This window comes from Salvelinus namaycush, chromosome 38 (genome assembly GCF_016432855.1).
Source record: "Salvelinus namaycush isolate Seneca chromosome 38, SaNama_1.0, whole genome shotgun sequence".
NCBI classification, from domain to species: Eukaryota; Metazoa; Chordata; class Actinopteri; order Salmoniformes; family Salmonidae; genus Salvelinus; species Salvelinus namaycush.
Genome location: NC_052344.1, coordinates 9,959,693 through 9,981,419, shown reverse-complemented (window position 1 = coordinate 9,981,419; position 21,727 = coordinate 9,959,693). Strand labels below are relative to the sequence as shown.

Below are 21,727 nucleotides of genomic sequence, written 5' to 3'. Positions count from 1 at the left end.
TGAAGTGACCATCTTCTGCCTGACAATAAAGCACTTACTGTGTGGTGGACTGGAGTGAGAGGAGCAGAGGTAGAATGTGTGAGAGAGAGAGAGCGTGATAGACTAGGAGAAAGAGAGTGTGTACGAGATGTGAGTGGATGAAGGTGAATAGGAGGCTATTTCTGTTATGAATATGAGTGTGTTTTAGTACACTTTGGAAACCAGGTACTCAGGGTGTCGCTTTGTAGACCAGTCCGCCATGAAATACCAGTAACCTTGATGCCTCAATATAACAGAATCCTAGGTGTATTTTACATCACCGCCTTAACAATCAAATCTATGCTGCTTTTAATGAGTTTGTAATGAGTACTTTGTTTGTGAATTAGTTTATGTGATTTCCTTTCATTATTGTTGATGTAACTGACAATAAACGGACTCAGAATCAATTGCTTCATTCTCTTTATCATCTGTTCCTTGGAGTTCTAGTGAGGATGGTGAGATACTCTCTTGGTTTCCTCACTCCTTTGTGCCACATCCCAGACACACACACACACACCACCTCGGAGACCATTCTTGATCCCCTAAATCTGACGTGTTTAACCTAAACCCCCTCGACCCAATCTGCTTTCCAGACACACTCCCAGCCAGCTCCTCCCCCCAGCCCCAGGCCTCATGAATATTCAGCAGCTAAAGCGCTGTGAAATCTCCATCACCGTGGAGACACGTGCAATCCCAGTGTCCCGCCTTGTCCCAGATCCAGACATAGTGTTGGGGGGAGGTAGAGTTCTTAGAATGGTGTGGGGGAGGGGGGGATCAGGGATAGGGGGATGAGACTGATGAGATCAGGGATAGGGGGATGAGAAAGAGCATTACAATTAAGATGAATAGCGTCCAACTCCAATTTCCATATACAGCACCAGTCTGGATACCTGGCAAGTGATATATAAATCCTGTGTGTGAAGGAAAGAGAGTTCCTGTGTGTGAGGAAGCGTTTGCCCTGTGTTTTCAAATGGAGGCTGAGATGTTTCCTGACTTGGGCTGATGTCTCTCCTGTGGAACCAAAGAAAACATCTGAGGACTGCCCGTGTGTGTGTGTGTGTGTGTGTGTGTGTGTGTGTGTGTGTGTGTGTGTGTGTGTGTGTGTGTGTGTGTGTGTGTGTGTGTGTGTGTGTGTGTGTGTGTGTGTGTGTGTGTGTGTGTGTGTGTGTGTGTGTGTGTGTGTGTGTGTGTGTCAGTGGCTAAGAGACTCTCACACAGTCTCTTAGCCACTCATTCACTCAGAAAAACAAAAGCCAAGGACAGACTCCTCTGCTCAGTTTCCTACTTCAGTCTTAACATTGCCTTCTCTTCTTGATTTTTCCAATACATAGACACCTGCATGTGTTTATGTAAATGCATAAACAGTCCTCAAGGTGGCGTCCTCGAGTTACTACATTATAGTAAACTGCATGATGTCTTTTGCAGTATTTGTGGAGGTGGTCTGGCTGTTTGTCATTATTGTGGCTACATAGATACTGAAGGTAGATTCCTTTTAGAGGAATGAAGAAAAACATCTGAACTTCACCTTGAAGCTTGAATGTGAAACAGTAAAAGTTATTCAGCTCTCAGGGCCCTCAGATCCTCACAAAGTTATACAGCTGCACCATTGAGAGCATCTTGACTGGCTGCATCACCACTTGCCCATATGGAAAAGATATAGAATAATTTAACGAGATTCTTATATGTTCTAGTCAGTAATACACAATACACAAACAAGACTCATAGAATATTCTTGTAATATCTCACTTATATGGGTGGTTAACATTTAGACAACAGAAATGTTGCATGTATTATATTAAAAAAACATACAAGAGACATGTAAGCTAAGCCTTGTAAGATCTCACATATATGGGACATACACATTTCAAAGCACTTGTATAACACTGTCTGACGTCATTGACGCATGCAATGTGACACTTGTTGAAAAGGAGGAGAGGAGGAGGAGAGGGGGAGGAGAGGAGAGAAGAAGAGGAAGAGGAGAGAAGGAGGACAGGAGGAGGAGAGAGGAGGACATGAGGAGAGAAGACAAGAGGAGGAAGAAGATAGAAGGCGGGGAGGAGAGGAGAGGAGAGGAGAAAAAGAGGAGGAAGAGGAGAGAAGGACAGGAGGAGAGGAGGAGGACGTGGAGGAGGAGCAGGAGGAGGAGAGAAGAGGGGGAGAGGAGAGAAGAAGGACGGGAAGGATGAGGATGAGGAGGAGGAGAGGAGAGAAGACGAGGAGGAGGAAGAGGAGGAGAGGGAGAAGAGGAGGAAGAGGAGGGGGGATAACTTTAATAGCAGCAGTGAATCTATTTCGTTATTAAGTGGAGATATCTCAACAATCATTCTCACGACAGCACATTGGTCCAGTAGTAGTCAGTGACAAATATCAAAGTTAAGCAGTTCAGGGCTTGGTAAAAACCCTGGACTGGAGACTGAAGGGATAGCTGTAGATAGATCAGCTGTCCAGTAGGAGGTGCTGCACAGCCCTAACCATGGAAACTCACACCTGAAAAATGTACATACAAATATAATATTTCTCTCATAGTAATTGTCATGTTTTTTTATACGCTGACTTGTGAAACCTACAAGGAAAGCATTTATTTTGTAGAGGTTAGATTCTCAGAACATACACTTTTCTTACAATATTCATAGATGACTCATGTGTATGTCACATAACACATATACAAATACACCACTGACATGTAAGGAAAAACCTACAAAATCTTACAAGACCCTTATTAGATGACTTATTATGTTTTTGAACAAATAATCTTCTTCTGCCATACAAGAATCTTATTTAATTTTCATGATTATTTTCACCAGTTGTTTACGAAGCATGTGACAAATAACATTTCATTTGAGTTTGTCTGCTTGCCAATCACAGACACACACAGGTATGTGTCAGTGTGTGTGTATATGTTTATGTCTATGAGAAAGGTACAACAAAAACACTCACCTTGCATCACACTCACCGCAAGGTTCACAAACCATCACACACCTGGGGTGAAAGGTCGTAAACCAGGTCTGAAAAAAAGGAAACTAGACCATAAACATCTTGACAGGGAAGGAACTACCCTTACTGATGCCAAAGTTACATTCCGATATTTTTTCAGACTTACCATTTGTGTGTGAATAAGTTGTGTGAGTTCATATGAGGGTAATGTCAGTGGAGGCTGCTAAGGGGAGGACGGCTCATAATAATGTCTGGAACGGAGCAAATGGAATGGCATCAAACACAAGGAAACTACAGTTGAAGTCAGAAGTTTACATACACCTTAGCCGAATACATTTAAACTCAGTTTTTCACTATTCCTGACATTTAAACCTAGTAAGAATTCCCTGTCTTAGGTCAGCTAGGATCACCACTTTATTTTAAGAATGTGAAATGTCAGAATAATAGTAGAGAGAATTATTTATTTCAGCTTTTATTTCTTTCATCACATTCCCAGTGGGTCAGAAGTTTACATGCACTCAATTAGTATTTGGTAGCATTGCCTTTAAATTGTTTAACTTGGGTCAAACGTTTCACGTAGCCTTCCACAAGCTTCCCACAATAAGTTGGGTGAATTTTGGGCCATTCCTCCTGAGAGAGCTGGTGTAACCGAGTCAGGTTTGTAGGCCTCCTTGCTCGCACACGCTTTTTCAGTTCTGCCCACAAATTTTCTATAGGATTGAGTTCAGGGCTTTGTGATGGCCACTCCAATACCTTGACTTTGTTGTCCTTAAGCCATTTTGCCACAACTTTGGAAGTATGATGTTGTTAGGCTTGCAAGTCTCCCCCTTTTCCCTCCAAACATAACGATGGGCATTATGGCCAAACAGTTCTATTTTTGTTTCATCAGACCAGAGGACATTTCTCCAAAAAGTACAATCTTTGTACCCATGTGCAGTTGCAAACTGTAGGCTAGCTTTTCATGGCGGTTTTGGAGCAGTGGCTTCTTCCTTGCTGAGTGGCCTTTCAGGTTATGTCGATATAGGACTCGTTTTACTGTGGATATAGATACTTTTGTACCTGTTTCCTCCAGCATCTTCACAAGGTCCTTTGCTGTTGTTCTGGGATTGATTTGCACTTTTCGCACCAAAGTACGTTCATCTCTAGGAGACAGAACGCGTCTCCTTCCTGAGCGATATGACGGCTGCGTGGTCCCATGGTGTTTATACTTGCGTACTATTGTTTGTACAGATGAACGTGGTACCTTCAGGCGTTTGGAAATTGCTCCCAAGGATGAACCAGACTTGTGGAGGTCTACATTTTTTTTCTGAGGTCTTGGCTGATTTCTTTTGATTTTCCCATGATGTCAAGCAAAGAGGTACTGAGTTTGAAGGTAGGCCTTGAAATACATCCACAGGTACACCTCCAATTGACTCAAATTATGTCAAGTAGCCTATCAGAAGCTTCTAAAGCCATTACATAATTTTCTGGAATTTTCCAAGCTGTTTAAAGGCACAGTCAACTTAGTGTGTGTAAACTTCTGACCCACTGGAACTGTGATGCAGTGAATTATAAGTGAAATAATCTGTCTGTAAACAATTGTTGGAAAAATGACTTGTGTCATGCACAAAGTAGATTTCCTAACCGACTTGCCAAAACTATAGTTTGTTAACAATACATTTGTTGAGTGGTTGAAAAACGAGTTTTAATGACTCCAACCTAAGTGTATGTAAACTTCCGACTTCAGCTGTATGTGTTTGATGTATTTGATACCATTTCACTTGTTCTGCTCCAGCCATTACCACGAGCCCGTCCTCCCCAATTAAGGTGCCACCAACCTCCTGTGGAGGGTATAGCACATTGTTTGTAACTTATGGGAGCTGTGCCCATCGGGGCAATGCACAGTACTGAGATCATCCATACCAGAGTGGCGAATGGGCTCTGCTGCTTTGTATATGCCCAGGCCTGGCAAGGCTGGCATGCATCAACACGAAACACACACACCAGCTTCTCCTCAGGGGAAAAACATATGCATCTACACACACAATACAACAGATGGACACACACAGCAAGTTAACACACAGACAAACACATTTGAATCCCCATCTGTATTTCCTCCTTAAGAGTCTCCTGGTCTACAAGTCTTCCAAGCAGCGAAAACATCAGAGTTGAAAACTTAAAACACACATTACATCTTCACATGTACAAACTGACGAATACAAAAGCAGCTTTGACATCTCCAACGAGACCCTGGTCACGGATTGGACAGTGATGAAAGAAGTGTCCTCATTGGCCTGAACTGACCTCAGATCAGTAACCCGGAGCAGACCACACACACCTGTGGTTCTTACATGGTCATTTAGATCAGTGACACCCTTATGATTTGGGAGGTGTAATGAAAGTCAATCTCTGCCTCTGCTCCTTATCACTCGCTCTCTCCTTCTCCTATACGTCCCTTTCTCTCATCCTTCTCTCTCTCTCTCCTTCATCCCTCTCTTCTGCATGACATAAACCCAGCAAAAAAAGAAACGTCCTCTCACTGTCAACTGCGTTTATTTTCAGCAAACTTAACATGTGTAAATATTTGTATGAACATAACAAGATACAACAACTGAGACATAAACTGAACAAGTTCCACAGACATGTGACTAACAGAAATGGAATAATGTGTCCCTGAACAAAGGGGGGATCAAAATCAAAAATAACAGTCAGTATCCGGTGTGGCCACCAGCTGCATTAAGTACTGCAGTGCATCTCCTGCTCATGGACTGCACCAGATTTGCCAGTTCTTGCTGTGAGATATTAACCCACTCTTCCACCAAGGCACCTGCAAGTTCCCGGGCATTTCTGGGGGGAATGGCCCTAGGCCTCACCCTCCGATCCAACAGGTCCCAGACGTGCTCAATGGGATTGAGATCCGGGCTCTTCGCTGGCCATGGCAGAACACTGACATTCCTGTCTTGCAGGAAATCGCACAGAACGAGCAGTATGGCTGGTGGCATTGTCATGCTGGAGGGTCATGTCAGGATGAGCCTGCAGGAAGGGTACCACATGAGGGAGGAGGACGTCTTCCCTGTAATGCACAGCGTTGAGATTGCCTGCAATGACAACAAGCTTAGTCCGATGATGCTGTGACACACCGCCCCAGACCATGATGGACCCTCCACCTCCAAATCGATCCCTCTCCAGAGTACAGGCCTCGGTGTAACACTCATTCCGATAAACGTGAATCCGAACATCACCCCTGGTAAGACAAAACCGCGACTCGTCAGAGAAGAGCACTTTTTGCCAGTCCTGTCTGGTCCAGCGAAGGTGGGTTTGTGCCCATAGGCGACGTTGTTGCCGGTGATGTCTGGTGAGGACCTGCCTTACAACAGGCCTACAAGCCCTCAGTCCAGCCTCTCTCAGCTTATTGCGGACAGTCTGAGCACTGATGGAGGGATTGTGCATTCCTGGTGTAACTTGGGCAGTTGTTGTTGCCATCCTGTACCTGTCCCGCAGGTGTGATGTTCGGATGTACCGATCCTGGGCAGGTGTTGTTACACATGGTCTGCCACTGCGAGGACAATCAGCTGTCCATCCTGTCTCCCTGTAGCGCTGTCTTAGGCGTCTCACAGTACGGACATTTTAATTTATTGCCCTGGCCACATCTGACACATCTGTCCTCATGCCGCCTTGCAGCATGCCTAAGGCACGTTCACGCAGATGAGCAGGGACCCTGGGCATCTTTCTTTTGAGAAAGGCCTCTTTAGTGTCCTAAGTTTTCATAACTGTGACCTTAATTGCCTACCGTCTGTAAGCTGTTAGTGTCTTAACGACCGTTCCACAGGTGCATGTTCATTAATTGTTTATGGTTAATTGAACAAGCATGGGAAACAGTGTTTAAACCCTTTACAACGAATTATCTTTGAAAGACAGGGGCCTGAAAAAGGGATTTTTTTTTGTTGCTGAGTTTATTTGTTTATTTGTTTAAAATTGTCTCCCTAGTCATAGACTGTTCTTTTTTCTACCACACGGCAAGCGGTACCGGAGCACCAAGTCTAGGTCCAAGAGGCTTCTAAACAGCTTCTACCCCCAAGCCATAAGACTCCTGAACACCTAATCAAATGGCTACCCAGACTATTTGCATTGCCCCCCCCCCCCCTCCTCCTCTCCCCCTCTTTTACACCGCTGCTACTCTGTTGTTGTCATCTATGCATAGTCACTTTAATAACTGTACCTTCATGTACATATTACCTCAACTAACCGGTGCCCCCACGCATGGACTCTGTACCGGTGCCCCCCTGTATATAGTCTCTGGAGATTTTTCTTGTGTGTTCTTAAGTGTCTCTCTTCAGTAACGACAACAGATTCTGGCTCAGGTTATATTTCATGGCCCCCTCCTCTAGGCAAATTAAATTCCAGCTGTCCCCCTTCCCCAAAACTCCCTCTCTTTCTCTTTCTCTTTCTCTTCACACCCACTCTCTCCATCCCTCCCCTCTCCCTCCCTCGCCTCTCCCTCTCTCTCTCAGTTCATAACTTCACTGTTCGCAGCGCTGCTTCACTGTATTCTTCATCATGTCCTGGACTCATCTGGTCTTTCTCTCTCTGCTCGCCACCCTCCTCATCCTCACACGTAAGTACCACAATAAGGGGTTGACATGCTGGGGGGGGTCAAGGTAGGGTGTGGGAGAGGAGGTGGAGGGTGACATTTTTTTACTTTTTTATGGTGTAGGTTTGATGTTTACGGTGAGACCTTTTTCTGAAAGGTGCTTGTGCAGAACTTCTAGAAAGAGGCCTTGCTGATCAGCTCAAGTGTAAAATTGACATAAACCTCTCTCTCTCTTTCCCAGTCTCCCCCGGGGTGCGGAGTGCATCGGTGAGAGATGGAAGAGAGGGAAAAGCTGCAGAGCCCAAAGGTGAGTGTCATATGTTCCATTCCCCTTCCCAACCCGAGTGACCCCAATGGCCCTCTTTGACCCTTCCCTGCTACCCTCTGCCCCCAGGGTCAGCGCGGCGAGTCTTCATGCCCGAGGCGGATGCAGCAAACTTCTTCAAAAAGCGTAGTCGGCGCTCGGCCAAACATGAGGCGGAGGTCCTCGGTGAGGCTGTTTACCGTCACTATGGGGCGTTACTATGGAGCCAGGGCAGGGGCAGGACAGGGGGCATGCGGGTTGATGATGGTAGTGTTTGCATGTGGTTGAAGTTGCTGGTGCCATTATGGACAGTTTGTTTTGGGAGGTTTACAGCACTCTGTAGAGACTGGTGGTGTGTGTGTGTGGGTGTGTGTACTCAAAGTCTATTAATTTTATGGTCTGTGGATTAAAATGTTGGGTGGTGTGGTTTGAGGTCATGGCTGTGAACTCTGAGGGCAGACTGAAGACTCCCACAGGTGTATCGCTGGCAGCTGCTCCAAAAGCTTAAAAGCATTTGAAGCCATCTGTTTCACACACACGCACGCACGCACACACTGGCTGGAGGCAGCAAAAGGAGTCACAGGGTAGTATGGAGCAGCCTCTCTCTCTCTCTCAAAATACTGTTTATATCGCCTGCCAGCCAGTCACCAAGGCGCTGGGTGTGCACGAGAGAGAAGGGAGAGAAGTGTGTGTGTGTGCGTGTGCATGAGGGTATGTGTGAATGTGTGTGTATGTGTGTATACGACTTTGTTGTGACCGTGTTAGTGGAGTGATGCGCAGGTAAAATGGAAGGCACTGCAGGAGCTGAGACAGGAATGTGTGGACCAATTAACCATTCTAGTGCAGAGAGAGAGAGAGAACAAGAGGAAATGAGAGGGAGAAAAGAAAGAGAAGAAACCTGAGGAGGATAATGGAAAGGTCTGTTAACTTGGTCATTGGGTTACAGTAACACACGTGAGCAGGTCTGCAGCCACGACGACAGAGAGACGGAGAGAGGGAGAGAAAGAGAGATTTGTGACCTGTTGCCACAAGGAAAGGGCAACCAGTAAATACAACCAATATTTATTTATTTTCCCTTTTGTACTTTAACTATTTTCACATCATTATAACATTGTACATAGCCACAATATGACATTTGAAATGTGTCTATCCCTTAGAAAATTGTGATTGTAATGTTTATTGTTAATTTTTGATTGTTTATTTTACTTGCTTTGGCAATGTAAATATATGTTTCTCATGCCAATAAATCCCTTTGAATTGAATCAGACAGAGAGGGAGAGATAGCGAACCCAACCAGTAAGTCTAGTACCTGAGAAAGTTTCCATTCCGCAAAGCCTCATTCCACCAGACCGTTTTGTAAGAAAACAACCCACTATTCAGTGTGTGTGTGTACTCCAAAATATTGTGATGTCACCTTAAAACTTCTGTGAGTACCCCAATGAGGGCTAGTGTCCAATGTATACAGCACCGGCCTCTGTGTGTGTGTGTGTGTGTGTGTATAAAGCTACAGGTACAGTATCTCTCCCAAAAACTGTGTGATAGAGTTGGACTGCCTGTAGTGTGTGGCGTGAGGAAAGTGTGAGGTGAGGACAGGTTGGAAGTTTGGCGCCAAACATCTTTGAGGTTCATTACGTAACTAAGACAACACCTCTCACTCTACCTTAGTGACCATAACACCTTCTTCCATCTCTCCCTCTCTTTTCCCCCTCCTCCCTCCCTCCGTAGCTGAGCAGAGGGTAAGGCTGTCAGCTGATGAGAGGAGGAGGGAGTACTATGACGAACAGAGGAACGAGTTTGAGAACTATGTGGAAGAGGAGCGCGATGGTAAGACCGACTAACTCTGTTCGAAAGATGAGGTTTAAAACCATAAGTGCCCATTTGGTTAAACTCAGACCCTTATACCTCTTAGTGGTAAACGCCACAGCTTGATTTATCTGCAGTAATCACAGAGTCTAATCACAGTTTTCACACAGTGTGCTGCCCTGAACATTTTGACCACACGTCTGTATAGGGATGTGTTGGGTTTGTGGTAGTTCTTGTGCCTATTGTGTTACTGGGAAGTGTTTTCTCCCACATAAGTAAACCGAAGTGTTTCACATGAAGGACAGAAATACACTTTCTTAGTCCTCCGCGTTCTACACTCTGCAGGTTGGCACAAACAAAAAACCCTCAACCCTCTTTCCTTTCCCCTCTCTCGGCTCCCTTCTCCGCCTCTCTCCATCCACAGAGCAGGATGAGAGGACACGGGAGAAGACAGAGCAGTGGCGTGAGTTCCACTATGATGGACTCTACCCCCGCTATCCCCGCGGTTGGTGAGCATGCTCCATAGGCCAAGGAGATCAGAACATAGTGCACCAGCCTGTGATTGGCAGGACCCTGTGCCACTTAAGACACCTAGCCTATCAGACGGACATAACAAGACCATGGGCAGTGGCCAAAACATCACTCACCTAGGAGTTAAAAGGTTTACGTACAAAACTATTAAACTCAATCATTTAAAATGGTAGTATTATGTAGATAAAACAGTTTTGTAACATTTATATTAAAAACTATTAGACTGGCAGGTCATGTTTGATAAAGGAGGCTGTCGTGATTGGTTGTGTGTTTCTATGCATGCTTATTTCAATCTCTATGGTTTGTACATGTATCTGTGTGGTGTACTGTTTGGTGTGGTCTGTGTATCTTTCACATCTGTCTGTGTATCAAACTGTACAGTCTTTTCTGTATGGTAACCCAACTGTAATCACAATTATGAAACCTGTAACTGTAATTCAGAACCACACACCAATAAAATGTACTGCTGTGAAAAAAATCATTTTTTGGCATATATAGAGCTTCTCTCACTGTTACAGTAAGTGTCACTAAATCAGGGGGTGAATTCTTAAGCACCTAGATTCATAACCTGAATAAAATGTGTGTGTGAGAGAAAGAGAGTTGAAGGAGGGTAGAGAAAGAGCGAGTGAAAAGAGAGAGGGGAAGCTGAAGAAGGGATGATAAAATGAAAGTGTGCGAGTGAGTGCTGGGGAACTCATCAGACTGAGATTAATGTCGGGATTCCATGCGAGACTACCAACATTCCACAGCTGTAACTTTAGACAGCACTGGGCAGAGAGCAGAGGACAGAGAGGGAAAGAGAAGAGAGAGAAGTTGAGGAGTTGAACTAGTTCAGACGTACTTGATCTTCTCTTACTCCAGCTCCTGTTACTATTTTGGGTGTCTCTAAAACTCCCTCAGACTGTAAGGACGCAATATAGCACAGGAGACAATTTTTTCTCAGCGAGCCCAAGTCAGAAAAAGGAGGAGATGGTTGGTAAATTACTCAGCACGATTTAATCAGCACATTCCCATCAAAGCCAGCAGGAGGGATCAACAAACTCCTCATTCGGAAATACAATTGAATCCATTCAAAACACAGCAATTTAAAATCCATAATCAACTTCAAATTATATCCACAGTAAAAAAAAAAACATTAAAAGGAAATTTAAAAAGCACTCTACAACACGCAGATAAATATAACACAAGAAAGTCCAATAGCACCAGCAGCAGTCGCTTCATATGATGAAGACAATGATGAAGGTGATTGTAAGTGACTGAGGACTACAGCAGGCCGTTGAGGAACTTGGGCTGCTCGTCACCTCGAGCAGCTCCCCAGCTATCTTAGGCCCTGACTTCTCCTGTGGACAGGAACAGGAAGTAGTAGTCAAACCCAGGACCAATCAGATGGGAGAAGGAAGTGCTTTGGGTCCATCTGAACTCCAAACCTACTAAAACGCGACACTTACCTTCAACATGCCGTCTCTTTCCCATTTCAACAGGCCACAGTGACTGCAATAGAGAACGCAGCATTATCATATCTGATGAACGCAGTAGCACGTGACCTGCATTGTGTTTGAGAGTGAGCGCCTCGACTGTAGCGTGTGTGTGTACATGTCTCACCTGCAGTGTTTGTGTGGCAGGCGGTCCAGTGCGATGGCTCTCTGTCCACAGAGGCACTTGAAGAAGCGTTTGGTGGCGTCGTGCCACTGCAGCTCATGCTTCTCCTCCACACAGCGATGGCAGGCTTGAAGTATGTGTACTTACACTGGAGACAAGACAGTTATATATTTCTGACAGGATGATTAAATAATGTTGATAGTAGGTGAATTAGAATTCTGAGCAGTCTGCCTGATCTGCTATCATGCCATTGGGACCGTTAATCGTACCGGTCTAAATTGCTAGTTGTTCTGAGGTGCTAGGAGATGGGGCTTTCATCTGGCTTTTCATTTAAACCCCCTTTTCTCCCCAATTCCGTGGTATTCAGTTGGTAGTTACAGTCTTGTCTCATCGCTGCAACTTCCGTACGGACTCGGGAGAGGCGAAGGTCGAGAGCTGTGCGTCCTCCGAAACACAACCCAGCCAAGCCGCACTGCTTCTTGACACAATGCCCACTTAACCCGGAAGCCAGCCGCACCAATGTCTCGGAGTAAACACCGTACACCTGGCGACCGCGTCAGCGTGCACTGCGCCCTGCCCGCCACAGTCGCGATGGGTCAAGAACATCCCTGCCGGCCAAACCCTCTACCAACCCGGACGACGCTGGGCCAATTGTGCGCCGCCGCATGGGTCTCCCGGTCGCGGCCGGCTGCGACAGAGCCTGGACTCGAACCCAGAATCTCTAGTGGCACAGCTAGCACTGCGATGCCTTAGATCTTTCATCTGGCTTTTCATCTGACTACCGTAAAGGAAAGATGATGTTTCAAATCCCCGATGGAGTAGATTTTGACTCAACAGACTAAAACTGTTGGTTTGGTGGTTAACTGGTGATTTAAACTGCAGGATAGCTGATGACACTAGTGAATAAGACCTGTGATTGGACACGGACCTTTTACAGCTGACGGCTCGACACTTCTGCTCTCTGATGTTGCTCATCTTGTCCTCCATCGCCTCCTTCTTCACCAGGGGGTCAAAGTAGCACTCCTGCAGCTGATACTCCGCCTAAAGAGAGAAAAACTATTATTACACTGGGCTAGTGATAAGGGGAATCATTACAGTGTTACACAGAGAAGGGAGCAGTTACACTAGGCTGCTATGGTTACAGAATTGCTGACTCACCGCCTGTAGCTCGGCCCGTAGCAGGACTTGGCGTTGAGGATCTTCTTGAACTCCTGATTGGACCTAGTCCATTTGTTCCTGCCTCTTCTTCTGGGCTGGCTCCTCCTCCTCCTCGGTCCCAAGATGTTCACCTGTACAGAGGCAGATCAGAGGATGGTTAAGAACAGGGACGCTCTCTCTGTGTGTGTACCATCGGGCGAGGACAGGTTCTTCTGCACCCTGGTGGTGACGTCAGTGCTGCTGCTCCTCTTCCTCGTCACAGCGTTGGGGTCTTCTTTTGCCAGCCCAGCCCCCTTCACTCTCAGCTTCTTCAGAGCAGCCAGCTAGAGAGAAGAGGGGCAGCTTCACCTTTAACCTCCAACCTCTCTGTGACCTTTGAACTCAAGCGTCTTAATGACATCACATTCTACAGTCAAATCAACAGCGCAACAGTGTACACCAAGCATGAAAGCATGTGATAGGATAAGCACCACCTACCTTGGCTGCTGATAGGCTGTGTGCCGTCGGGGGCGGAGGAGGGGTGTGGTCAAAAAACAAGATATCATCTCCCTCGTTAAAACCCCTCCCCAGTGTTGGGGTGTGGGGGGCGGTGGGGTTCTGGGGACATCTGAGGCAGATTTGGGGGACAGGAGGGCCCCTCTAGATGGGGGAAGAGGCCCCGGGGACCCCCGCCCTGCCTGAGGTCTGGAGGACCCTCTGCTGGATCTCCTCTGCCCGGCGTCCTCGGGTCTCTAAGAGCTGCTTCTGCTGCTTCAGGAGGTCAGAGGCAGAGATGGACTGGACCCCTGCACCGGCCGAGCCCTTGGAACCTGGGGGAGTGAGGGAGGAAGGGAGAGAAGGTGGAAGAAGAGAGAAAGATGATATACAGTAATCCTAACGCATTGACAAGCAGGGAGAAAACACACCAAGGTAAAAAATACAGTTTTCCTTCTAAAGCTCTCCTTCTCTAGTCTCCAGATGGCCCATCTAATGTGTTCATGGGTTTGCAGTTACCTGGGGGTTTGGTGAGGTGTCTCTTCAGTTGGAGGGCTCCCGGGGTAGGCATGGATAACAGGTCCTTGAAGTCGTCTGAGCAGCAGGACACCTCGTTAGACTTCATGGCTAAAAAACAATCAAACACATAAGACTGGTGCTCTGTCTTAAACCTCTCTCGCCCCCTCTCACTCTCTCCCAGTCTTAAACCCCTCTCACTCTCTCCATCTCCCCCAGTCTTAAACCTCTCTCGGAACCTCTCACTCCCTCCACCTCCCCCAGTCTTAAACCTCTCTCGCTACCTCTCACTCCCTCCACCTCCCCCAGTCTTAAACCTCTCTCACTCTCTCTACCTCCCCCAGTCTTAAACCTCTCTCGCTACCTCTCACTCCCTCCACCTCCCCCAGTCTTAAACCTCTCTCGCCCCCTCCACCAGTCTTACCCAGTCTCTCGCCCCCTCTCACTCTCTCCATCTCCCCGTCTTACCCAGTCTCTTGTCCCCTCTCACTCTCTCCATCTCCCCGTCTTACCCAGTCTCTTCGCCCTCTCTCACTCCCTCCACCAGTCTTACCCAGTCTCTTGGCCCCTCTCACTCCATCTCCCCCAGTCTTAAACCTCTCTCGCCCCCTCTCACTCTCTCCATCTCCCCTAGTCTTAAACCTCTCTCGCCCCCCTCTCACTCTCTCCATCTCCCCCAGTCTCTTGGCCTGGCTGGCCAGATCCCTTCACAAACAGGTTTCCTAGCGTGGTCTGGGTGGGCTGCTTAGGGCCAGACGCAGACCTAGACAGGAACGGAGAGGTACATAAGTGAACACAATACAAACACACACATACTGACTCACAGCGCAGACAAACACAAAGAGCAGTGTTTTCCACAACTACATCGAGTAGCCAGGCAAACAGAAAGAGTAGCCAGCCAGGAGTTCTATTTGGATGGCCTCAGTCTAATACAGTGGTCACCAACCTTTTCAAGTCAAGATCACTTTTGTAGTCAAAAAACAAGCTGAGATCTACTGCTTTTTACATTAACCTGACACAAACAGTTTTGTAGGAATGAGGTTTGGGCAAATTGCATAACATATTATCATAGCATATGATTGGCCTGCCAATATTGTTAATCAGACCATATTATATTTCAAAACCTGAGCTTTGATTAAAAAAAATAGATAAGCTGGTTTAGCTTTTGTGAGGCACTGAGCATGAATTGAAATATATATTTTTTTTTTACTTTACTGGACTGATGGTACCTGCATCTGATGGTCAACGAGGTCAAATCACCACGTCACTGATCTTCAGGTAGAAAAGTCGGAGCTCTAGAAAGATGCCCGAGTTTCCGACTTGGAATTCAGAGTTGGATGACTGTTCAAAACTATTTTTCCCAACCGCCTCTCACGGTCCCTGCTCTCTCCTTCCTTTCCTCCGGCGAGACTGACCAGAGGGGACACCGTCTTCCACCTGATGGCGAAACTCGAGTCGCACTGCATCTCCCACATGCACAAATTCATGTTGTTCCTGTGACCAGAGAAAGTGAAATATTCCTCGATATTAAAATCGACACGACGAGCTGCTAATAATAATAAAACGCAGGGCTATCGATACTTGGCTACTCATGCATTGCAGCCCGAGCGGAAGTACGGAGAAGCACGTTTTGTAATAGTGATGAATTAAAAACAGTGACAGTGCTCACTCATAAAAACAGCAGCTCTTTGTTGTATTCGTTGACATTCTCTCTGTGGTCATGGTTTTAAAAGTGATTAAATCTGACGTAGGCTACTAGCCTATTAAACTTGGCTGTGGCCAGGGTCATGGAAGCTCTAGCCACGGTGATTTGAGCTAACTGATTGGGCAGCAAAGTAGATGCACTCGATTTAGTCACAGATTTGCCGGTGTTGTGCCGAAAATTCCCCCACCCCTTCTAATCTCCTTAATTTTGTGGCTAGAGTCAAATACTTTCTGTGATACACATCAGAGTCAAATACTTTCTATAGAACAAACTTCACATCAGGATAGGAAACCGAAATGAATAATTAATGTATGTTAATGTATTATTATCCTTACACTTTCAGACATGGAAGAGATGACGAATTTTGGCTAAGAGATTTATTTATAGGCTAAAACAAAATCAGTAGCGGATTTAGGTACGGGCGACATGGGCAGCCGCCCAGGGAGGTACAGGGCGCCATACAAGCTAGAACCGCCACATACACTTAAAACAAATAGCCAAACAGAAAACTACTAAGATCAGTGAAATGTAGGCTGAACTGACAACGGAGTGAAAAGCATAAATCTCAACTAGCAAGCAAGTCGCAGAAATGAAGAACGCGAAGAGGGGGATTCAGGCAGGGGGGAGATTTTCGGCACAACACCGGTCCGCCGGAGTTTGTCTCACGGGAAGATTTACCCAGTGCGCAGGACTTTTGAATCAAGTGCACCTACCGGCAACAGCTCAACACAATTTTAAAAAGGAGCGCAAGCCTTTATCGTTCGTTGGCTTTTCTACAGAAATATTTGGTGATCGACCTATGGTCTAATACCTTGATTCTATCTGAAATACACAGCGAAATTATTGAACAAATTATCGAGTTTACCTCCCAGAGTAGAAAAATGTGTTGTGGTATTGCATTCTGTTCATGTATTATGATAATCTTGGGCAAATGAATACATTTTCAATACATTTAGTTAATTCCCTACTAAGGTCAATAAATGATTGAATATTGTTGAATTGTTTTAAATGCCTGGATTCCGTGAGGGGGCCCTAATTATCATATTTGGACCAGAATGCTTCTCTCCACACCTAACGTCCCTGCAGTGATGGTTCACCATCTTCATCAAATGTTTTCACAATTTACCTGTAGATCATCTCCAAAAAGACTCGGCCTACCAGTAGCCTATGCAAATAAGGGAGTCAGATGACAGACTCTCTCAAAGATGCCATTGGGTAGGCTACACTGACCGACGAGACCAGAGTCACTCACTTTAGAATCACCATCTGGCAAATGCCGACATCCTAGCAAAGGAAACCTAGGAAAGTCCTTCGGTTTACTTGTCTGATGCGATACCACGGACATATAATCACGTTCCAGGATTTATGAATGGCAAAGGGATACAGGAGACTTTATTCAAGACAGTTCGACACCTTTTATAAACTAGTCAACACCTGCTGTTCAGTTGTCAATCAACGCACATTAAATAGCCAATGCGCCACGACTCCGCGTGACTGGCTATGTGAAACACGCAAAATAAAAGAAATAAATGAATCTGCCAGAAAACAATAACTTGGCTAAGTGGGTTTCGACTCATCATTACCACTTACATTACGTGGGACGTGAAAATTCACAACCACCATGCTCTCTCCCTCTGTGTAAAGAAATCTGACTGCAACCAACCACAGTGAGCACAAATTGTACCGGGAGGCGGGACAGACAGCAGACTGCATTTCCCTGTCATTGCTCGCTTTGTGACTGACAGGCACCTATCCTATCAAAAGATCACTAGAAGATGCATATCTTTCATTCTAGTGGGAGATGGCTTGACGGACTAGCCAATTGAAACTCAAATGAAAAGTTGCCTACTTAATATGAAGTGGAAAAAGTAGCCGATTGAAAATGAGTCTGTAACGGCACTAATGGAAAGAACTGCTTAGAGACGACTGACGCTTACATAGGTAAACACACTGAACAACCAACACACAAATGCACACAATATTCACTGTGACACACACACAGTGCGGCAGCGCAGGCTGGTGAGATCAAGCCGCCGTAGTGGAAGCCGGTCTGACACAGTCATTCCTTCAGGCTGTTGACCTTCCCCTTGACCTTCCCTGAGAAAGACGACTGCAGCTCGGCCCGCTGGGCACTCATCTTCTTATACTGGGCCTTGACGTGGTACTGGCAGTACTGGCACTCATACTGCAGAGAGAGAGATAGCACATGACAACAGTCCTACACCCTCCTACTGCAGAGAGAGAGATAGCACATGACAAGTCCTACACCCTCCTACTGCAGAGACAGAGAGATAGCACATGACAACAGTCCTACACCCTCCTACTGCAGAGAGAGAGATAGCACATGACAACAGTCCTACACCCTCCTACTGCAGAGAGAGAGATAGCACAGGACAACAGTTCTACACCCTCCTACTGCAGAGAGAGAGATAGCACATGACAACAGTCCTACACCCTCCTACTGCAGAGAGAGAGATAGCACAGGACAACAGGTCTACACCCTCCTACTGCAGAGAGAGAGATAGAACATGACAACAGTCCTACACCCTCCTACTGCAGAGAGAGAGATAGCACATGACAACAGTCCTACACCCTCCTACTGCAGAGAGAGAGATAGCACATGACAACAGTTCTACACCCTCCTACTGCAGAGAAACGCTTTCAACGATGTCACTTCACAAGTTCTCAAATGTCCCTCTCTATTTGGCGGTGGTATATGACTGACACAGTAAATATGAATGACACTGATCAGCCTTAAGGTCGGTTCTGAGGGTCAGTGTGGGTCAAAGAGTGGATGGAGGAGCTGTTGAGCAGTTCAGGTTGCGTGTGTTTCTGGATGCAAAGGCAAACCCACCAGGTTGACAATCTGAGAGCAGGGGTCTCCGTTCTTCTTGGCTGCCTTACAGGTGCCATAGTCCTGAGCCTCCCCCATCAACAACACCTTCTGATGGTGGTCCACCGACAGAGACACCTGGGGGGAGAAGATAGAGTGATGGTGAGAACACACACACATACACACACCACAGAGAAAGTAAACACAGACACACACACACATACTACAGATAAAGTAAACACAGACACACACACACACATACACACACCACAGAGAAAGTAAACAAAGACACACACACACACATACTACAGAGAAAGTAAACACAGACACACACACACACATACTACAGAGAAAGTAAACACAGACACACACACACCCCGTCATATTCGTCTTTGGCCTTCATGGGGTTGGGGTTGAGGATGCCCATGACGGTGCCTGGCTCAGTCTTCCAGTGCTCCTTATGCACCTCCCCAAACAGCAAGAGAGACACGTACACTTCCAGGTCATGGAGGTCAGACAGCTTCCAGATGCTGAACGTCTTACCCTGTGAGCGGAGGGAGGGAGACAAGTCTTAGCGCTGACATCTCTGACTCATCTGAAATGAATACAGGTTGGCCCACGTCTTATCAAGTCAATTACTTATTTTATTGAACATTGGTCAACCTTACATACTTCTGGAGTCCTGAGTGTCCATGTCAATAAAACCACATGATCAGTGACCTACTGTAGATGTTGAAGTTGCATGTTGGTATACAGTATAGAGCAGTGGAGGCTGCTGAGGCTCATAATAATGGCCGGAATGGAGCAAATTGAATGGCATCAAACACATGGAATCTATGTGTTTGATGTATTTGATACCATTCCACCTACTCCGCTCCAGCCATTACCACGAGCCCGTCCTCCCCAATTAAGGTGCCACCAACCTCCTGTGATATAGAGGGGTAATTCTGGTCTTACACTGCTGTTGCTCTGTGGTGTGGCTTTGTTGACCAGCACAGCGAAGGTGACCTCAGCCGCAGTCCTCCAGTTTCTCCCGGGCCAGGCGCTCAGGCAACTGGGAGAGCCGGATCAGCTTGCGGTCGGCCATCTTATACGATCCATCTCCGTGGAGGACACGCGTGGTCGCCTGAAACCAACGAACCAATCAGAATCCAGATCTGAGCTTCGGACAAGAAACCTTGGAGTGTTTGTGTGTGTTATAGGTAGATGAGTGCGTGTGCGAGAGAGGTGTGTGTGTGTGTGCTCTGACCTCAGTCCAGAGTACTTTTCGATGGCGTCGTCTTTAGGGAGAGATGGAAGGGGGTTGGCCTGTCGTACGGCGGACAGGGCTGCAGCAGCATTGGACTGGGAAGGTAGTGATGAACGTACAGTATTGTTGGTCCTACTACTGCTTGCTATTGGCTGGAAGGAGCTGTGAGTCTTAATCTCCACCAGTGGACCTCTGGTGTCTGTAGCGGCTGCTGTAGTGCTGGGCTGGACCTGGTGAGCTGTCCTTTGACCTTTGCGTTTGAACAGGTCAGCGTTGTTGAGTTGAGCGGTGAAGTCGGAGGACTCCTGTAGCTTGGTGCCGGCTCCTCGGTCTGGGGCAGACGAGGGCTTTCCTACTGTCAAAAACAACAGATGAAGAGATTCCTTTAAAACACACATCCACCACCCTCACCTATTTCACTTGACACAGATGCTTCTTATATGACATGGTATCACCACTGTGTTCCTGTATGGTCAGCCTAGACTTTGATGAGAATACACTCTGAAACTCAAATGGAACTACCTGGGCTAAAAAAACGTCTGAAAGTAATACCGGCTTGGGGCTTGGTCTTCTGTGTGGGACGAACTGGCTTGGAGGAGCTCTGTTTGGGGGGACTCTGTGAGGGAGTGTTCGCTTTAGAAGGTGCCTTTGTTCCTGGGATGCTGTTTGTGGTAAAGGTGGCTGTAGAGCTCTTCTGGGAGGCCTCTAGCTGCTGCCTCTGCATCTGCTCCTGAATACGCCTCAGCTCCTCTGAGAACACACAGAAACACAACAGATATGATTACAACCAGAAAGCTGCCATGAATTAAAAAGAAAAGGAGACAGCGTGCGAAGCTGACATACTTTAAGAGAAGGTATCTGCATTTTAGAAACATTTACTCTATACATACTATAGGCGTTAATGCTATGCTATAGCGCTATCATAATCATTTTTGAAGTACTGAACTCCTTGTGGACAAACCTTGTAAACCTTCTTGGGATTTATTGAGGTTGTCCGGAGCCTTCCCTACAGACGGCTGTGTTTAAACTTCTTCCTCCTCTTCAATGCCATCCACATCTCCAAAGAGGGCAACAACTCCATCCTCTTCCTCCCTCTCCAGCCCCTCCCTGTACTCTTCATCATCGTTGTCAAACAGATCATCTAGGTTGTCCTCTGCTTCCTGGCTAGCCTGCTGCTCCTCTCCAGCCTCGTTCTCAGCCAGCAGCTGTTAGAAGGTCCAGGTCATCATCACCTGACACACACACTGTTATAGTTTTGTTCAAAGCCATATATTTCCCACACTGCTTATACTCGCAACAAAGCGTACAGCAAGCTAGAAAACAAATGATGAATATGATCTTCACTCCAGGCAGTGCGAAATCCGGGGTAGCAACGTCAACGTAGCAAGCAGTGACAGTGTGTATCACACGGCAAGCAACAATGCCACTTTGAGGTAATGAAGGTCACTTCGGGTCAAATTACGTTGTCGATTGTATACTTTTTGTGTAGTGACCAAGAAAACGACATTTTCTTGCAAATAATTATATTGTTCACCTTATTTGATGGTTTCAGTCACTTCTCTAGCTAGCTATCTTCGTTTCTTCAAATTACTACTGAGAAAGAACTGAAATCTGGCGCCAAACGAAGGACCCCTATCAAATAGAATAGTGGCTGCTATTTTGCCTGTCCAAAGTATTTGTGGTAGACGTTTCCACTCACAGATCACCAGGGGTGGAGCAGTAAGGTTGACTAGGGATTTTCTCTTTAAATGCGTGAATTAGACTATTTTCCTGTCCTTCTAAACATTCAAAATGTAACGAGTACATTTGGATGTCAGGGAAAATGTATGGAGTAGAAAGTACATTATTTTCTTTAGTAATGTAGAGGAGTAAAAGTTGTCTGAAATACAAATAGTAAAGTAAAATACAGATACCCCAAAAAACGACTTTACACCGCTGCAAATTACTCGCATATCGCCAATAAAATCCTAGAAAAATGTATACTTAGTTGACATGAAATTAGAAATTATACACATTATTTGATACTTTTATTT

At 46.1% G+C, this 21,727-nt stretch overlaps 1 protein-coding gene and 1 pseudogene across 1 annotated transcript; one reads left to right on the top strand and one right to left on the bottom strand.

The window, feature by feature from the left end:
• The first annotated feature begins 7,488 nt into the window (after nt 1-7,488).
• LOC120031818 (unique cartilage matrix-associated protein-like) lies at nt 7,489-10,142 on the top strand. Its single transcript, XM_038977637.1, has 5 exons — nt 7,489-7,546; nt 7,764-7,829; nt 7,917-8,012; nt 9,552-9,650; nt 10,054-10,142. Exons 1-5 carry the CDS (start codon nt 7,489-7,491, stop codon nt 10,140-10,142), a joined length of 408 nt encoding a protein of 135 aa, XP_038833565.1.
• Nucleotides 10,143-11,018: 876 nt separating this feature from the next.
• Nucleotides 11,019-21,646, bottom strand: LOC120031817 (annotated as a pseudogene).
• Nucleotides 21,647-21,727: the final 81 nt, after the last annotated feature.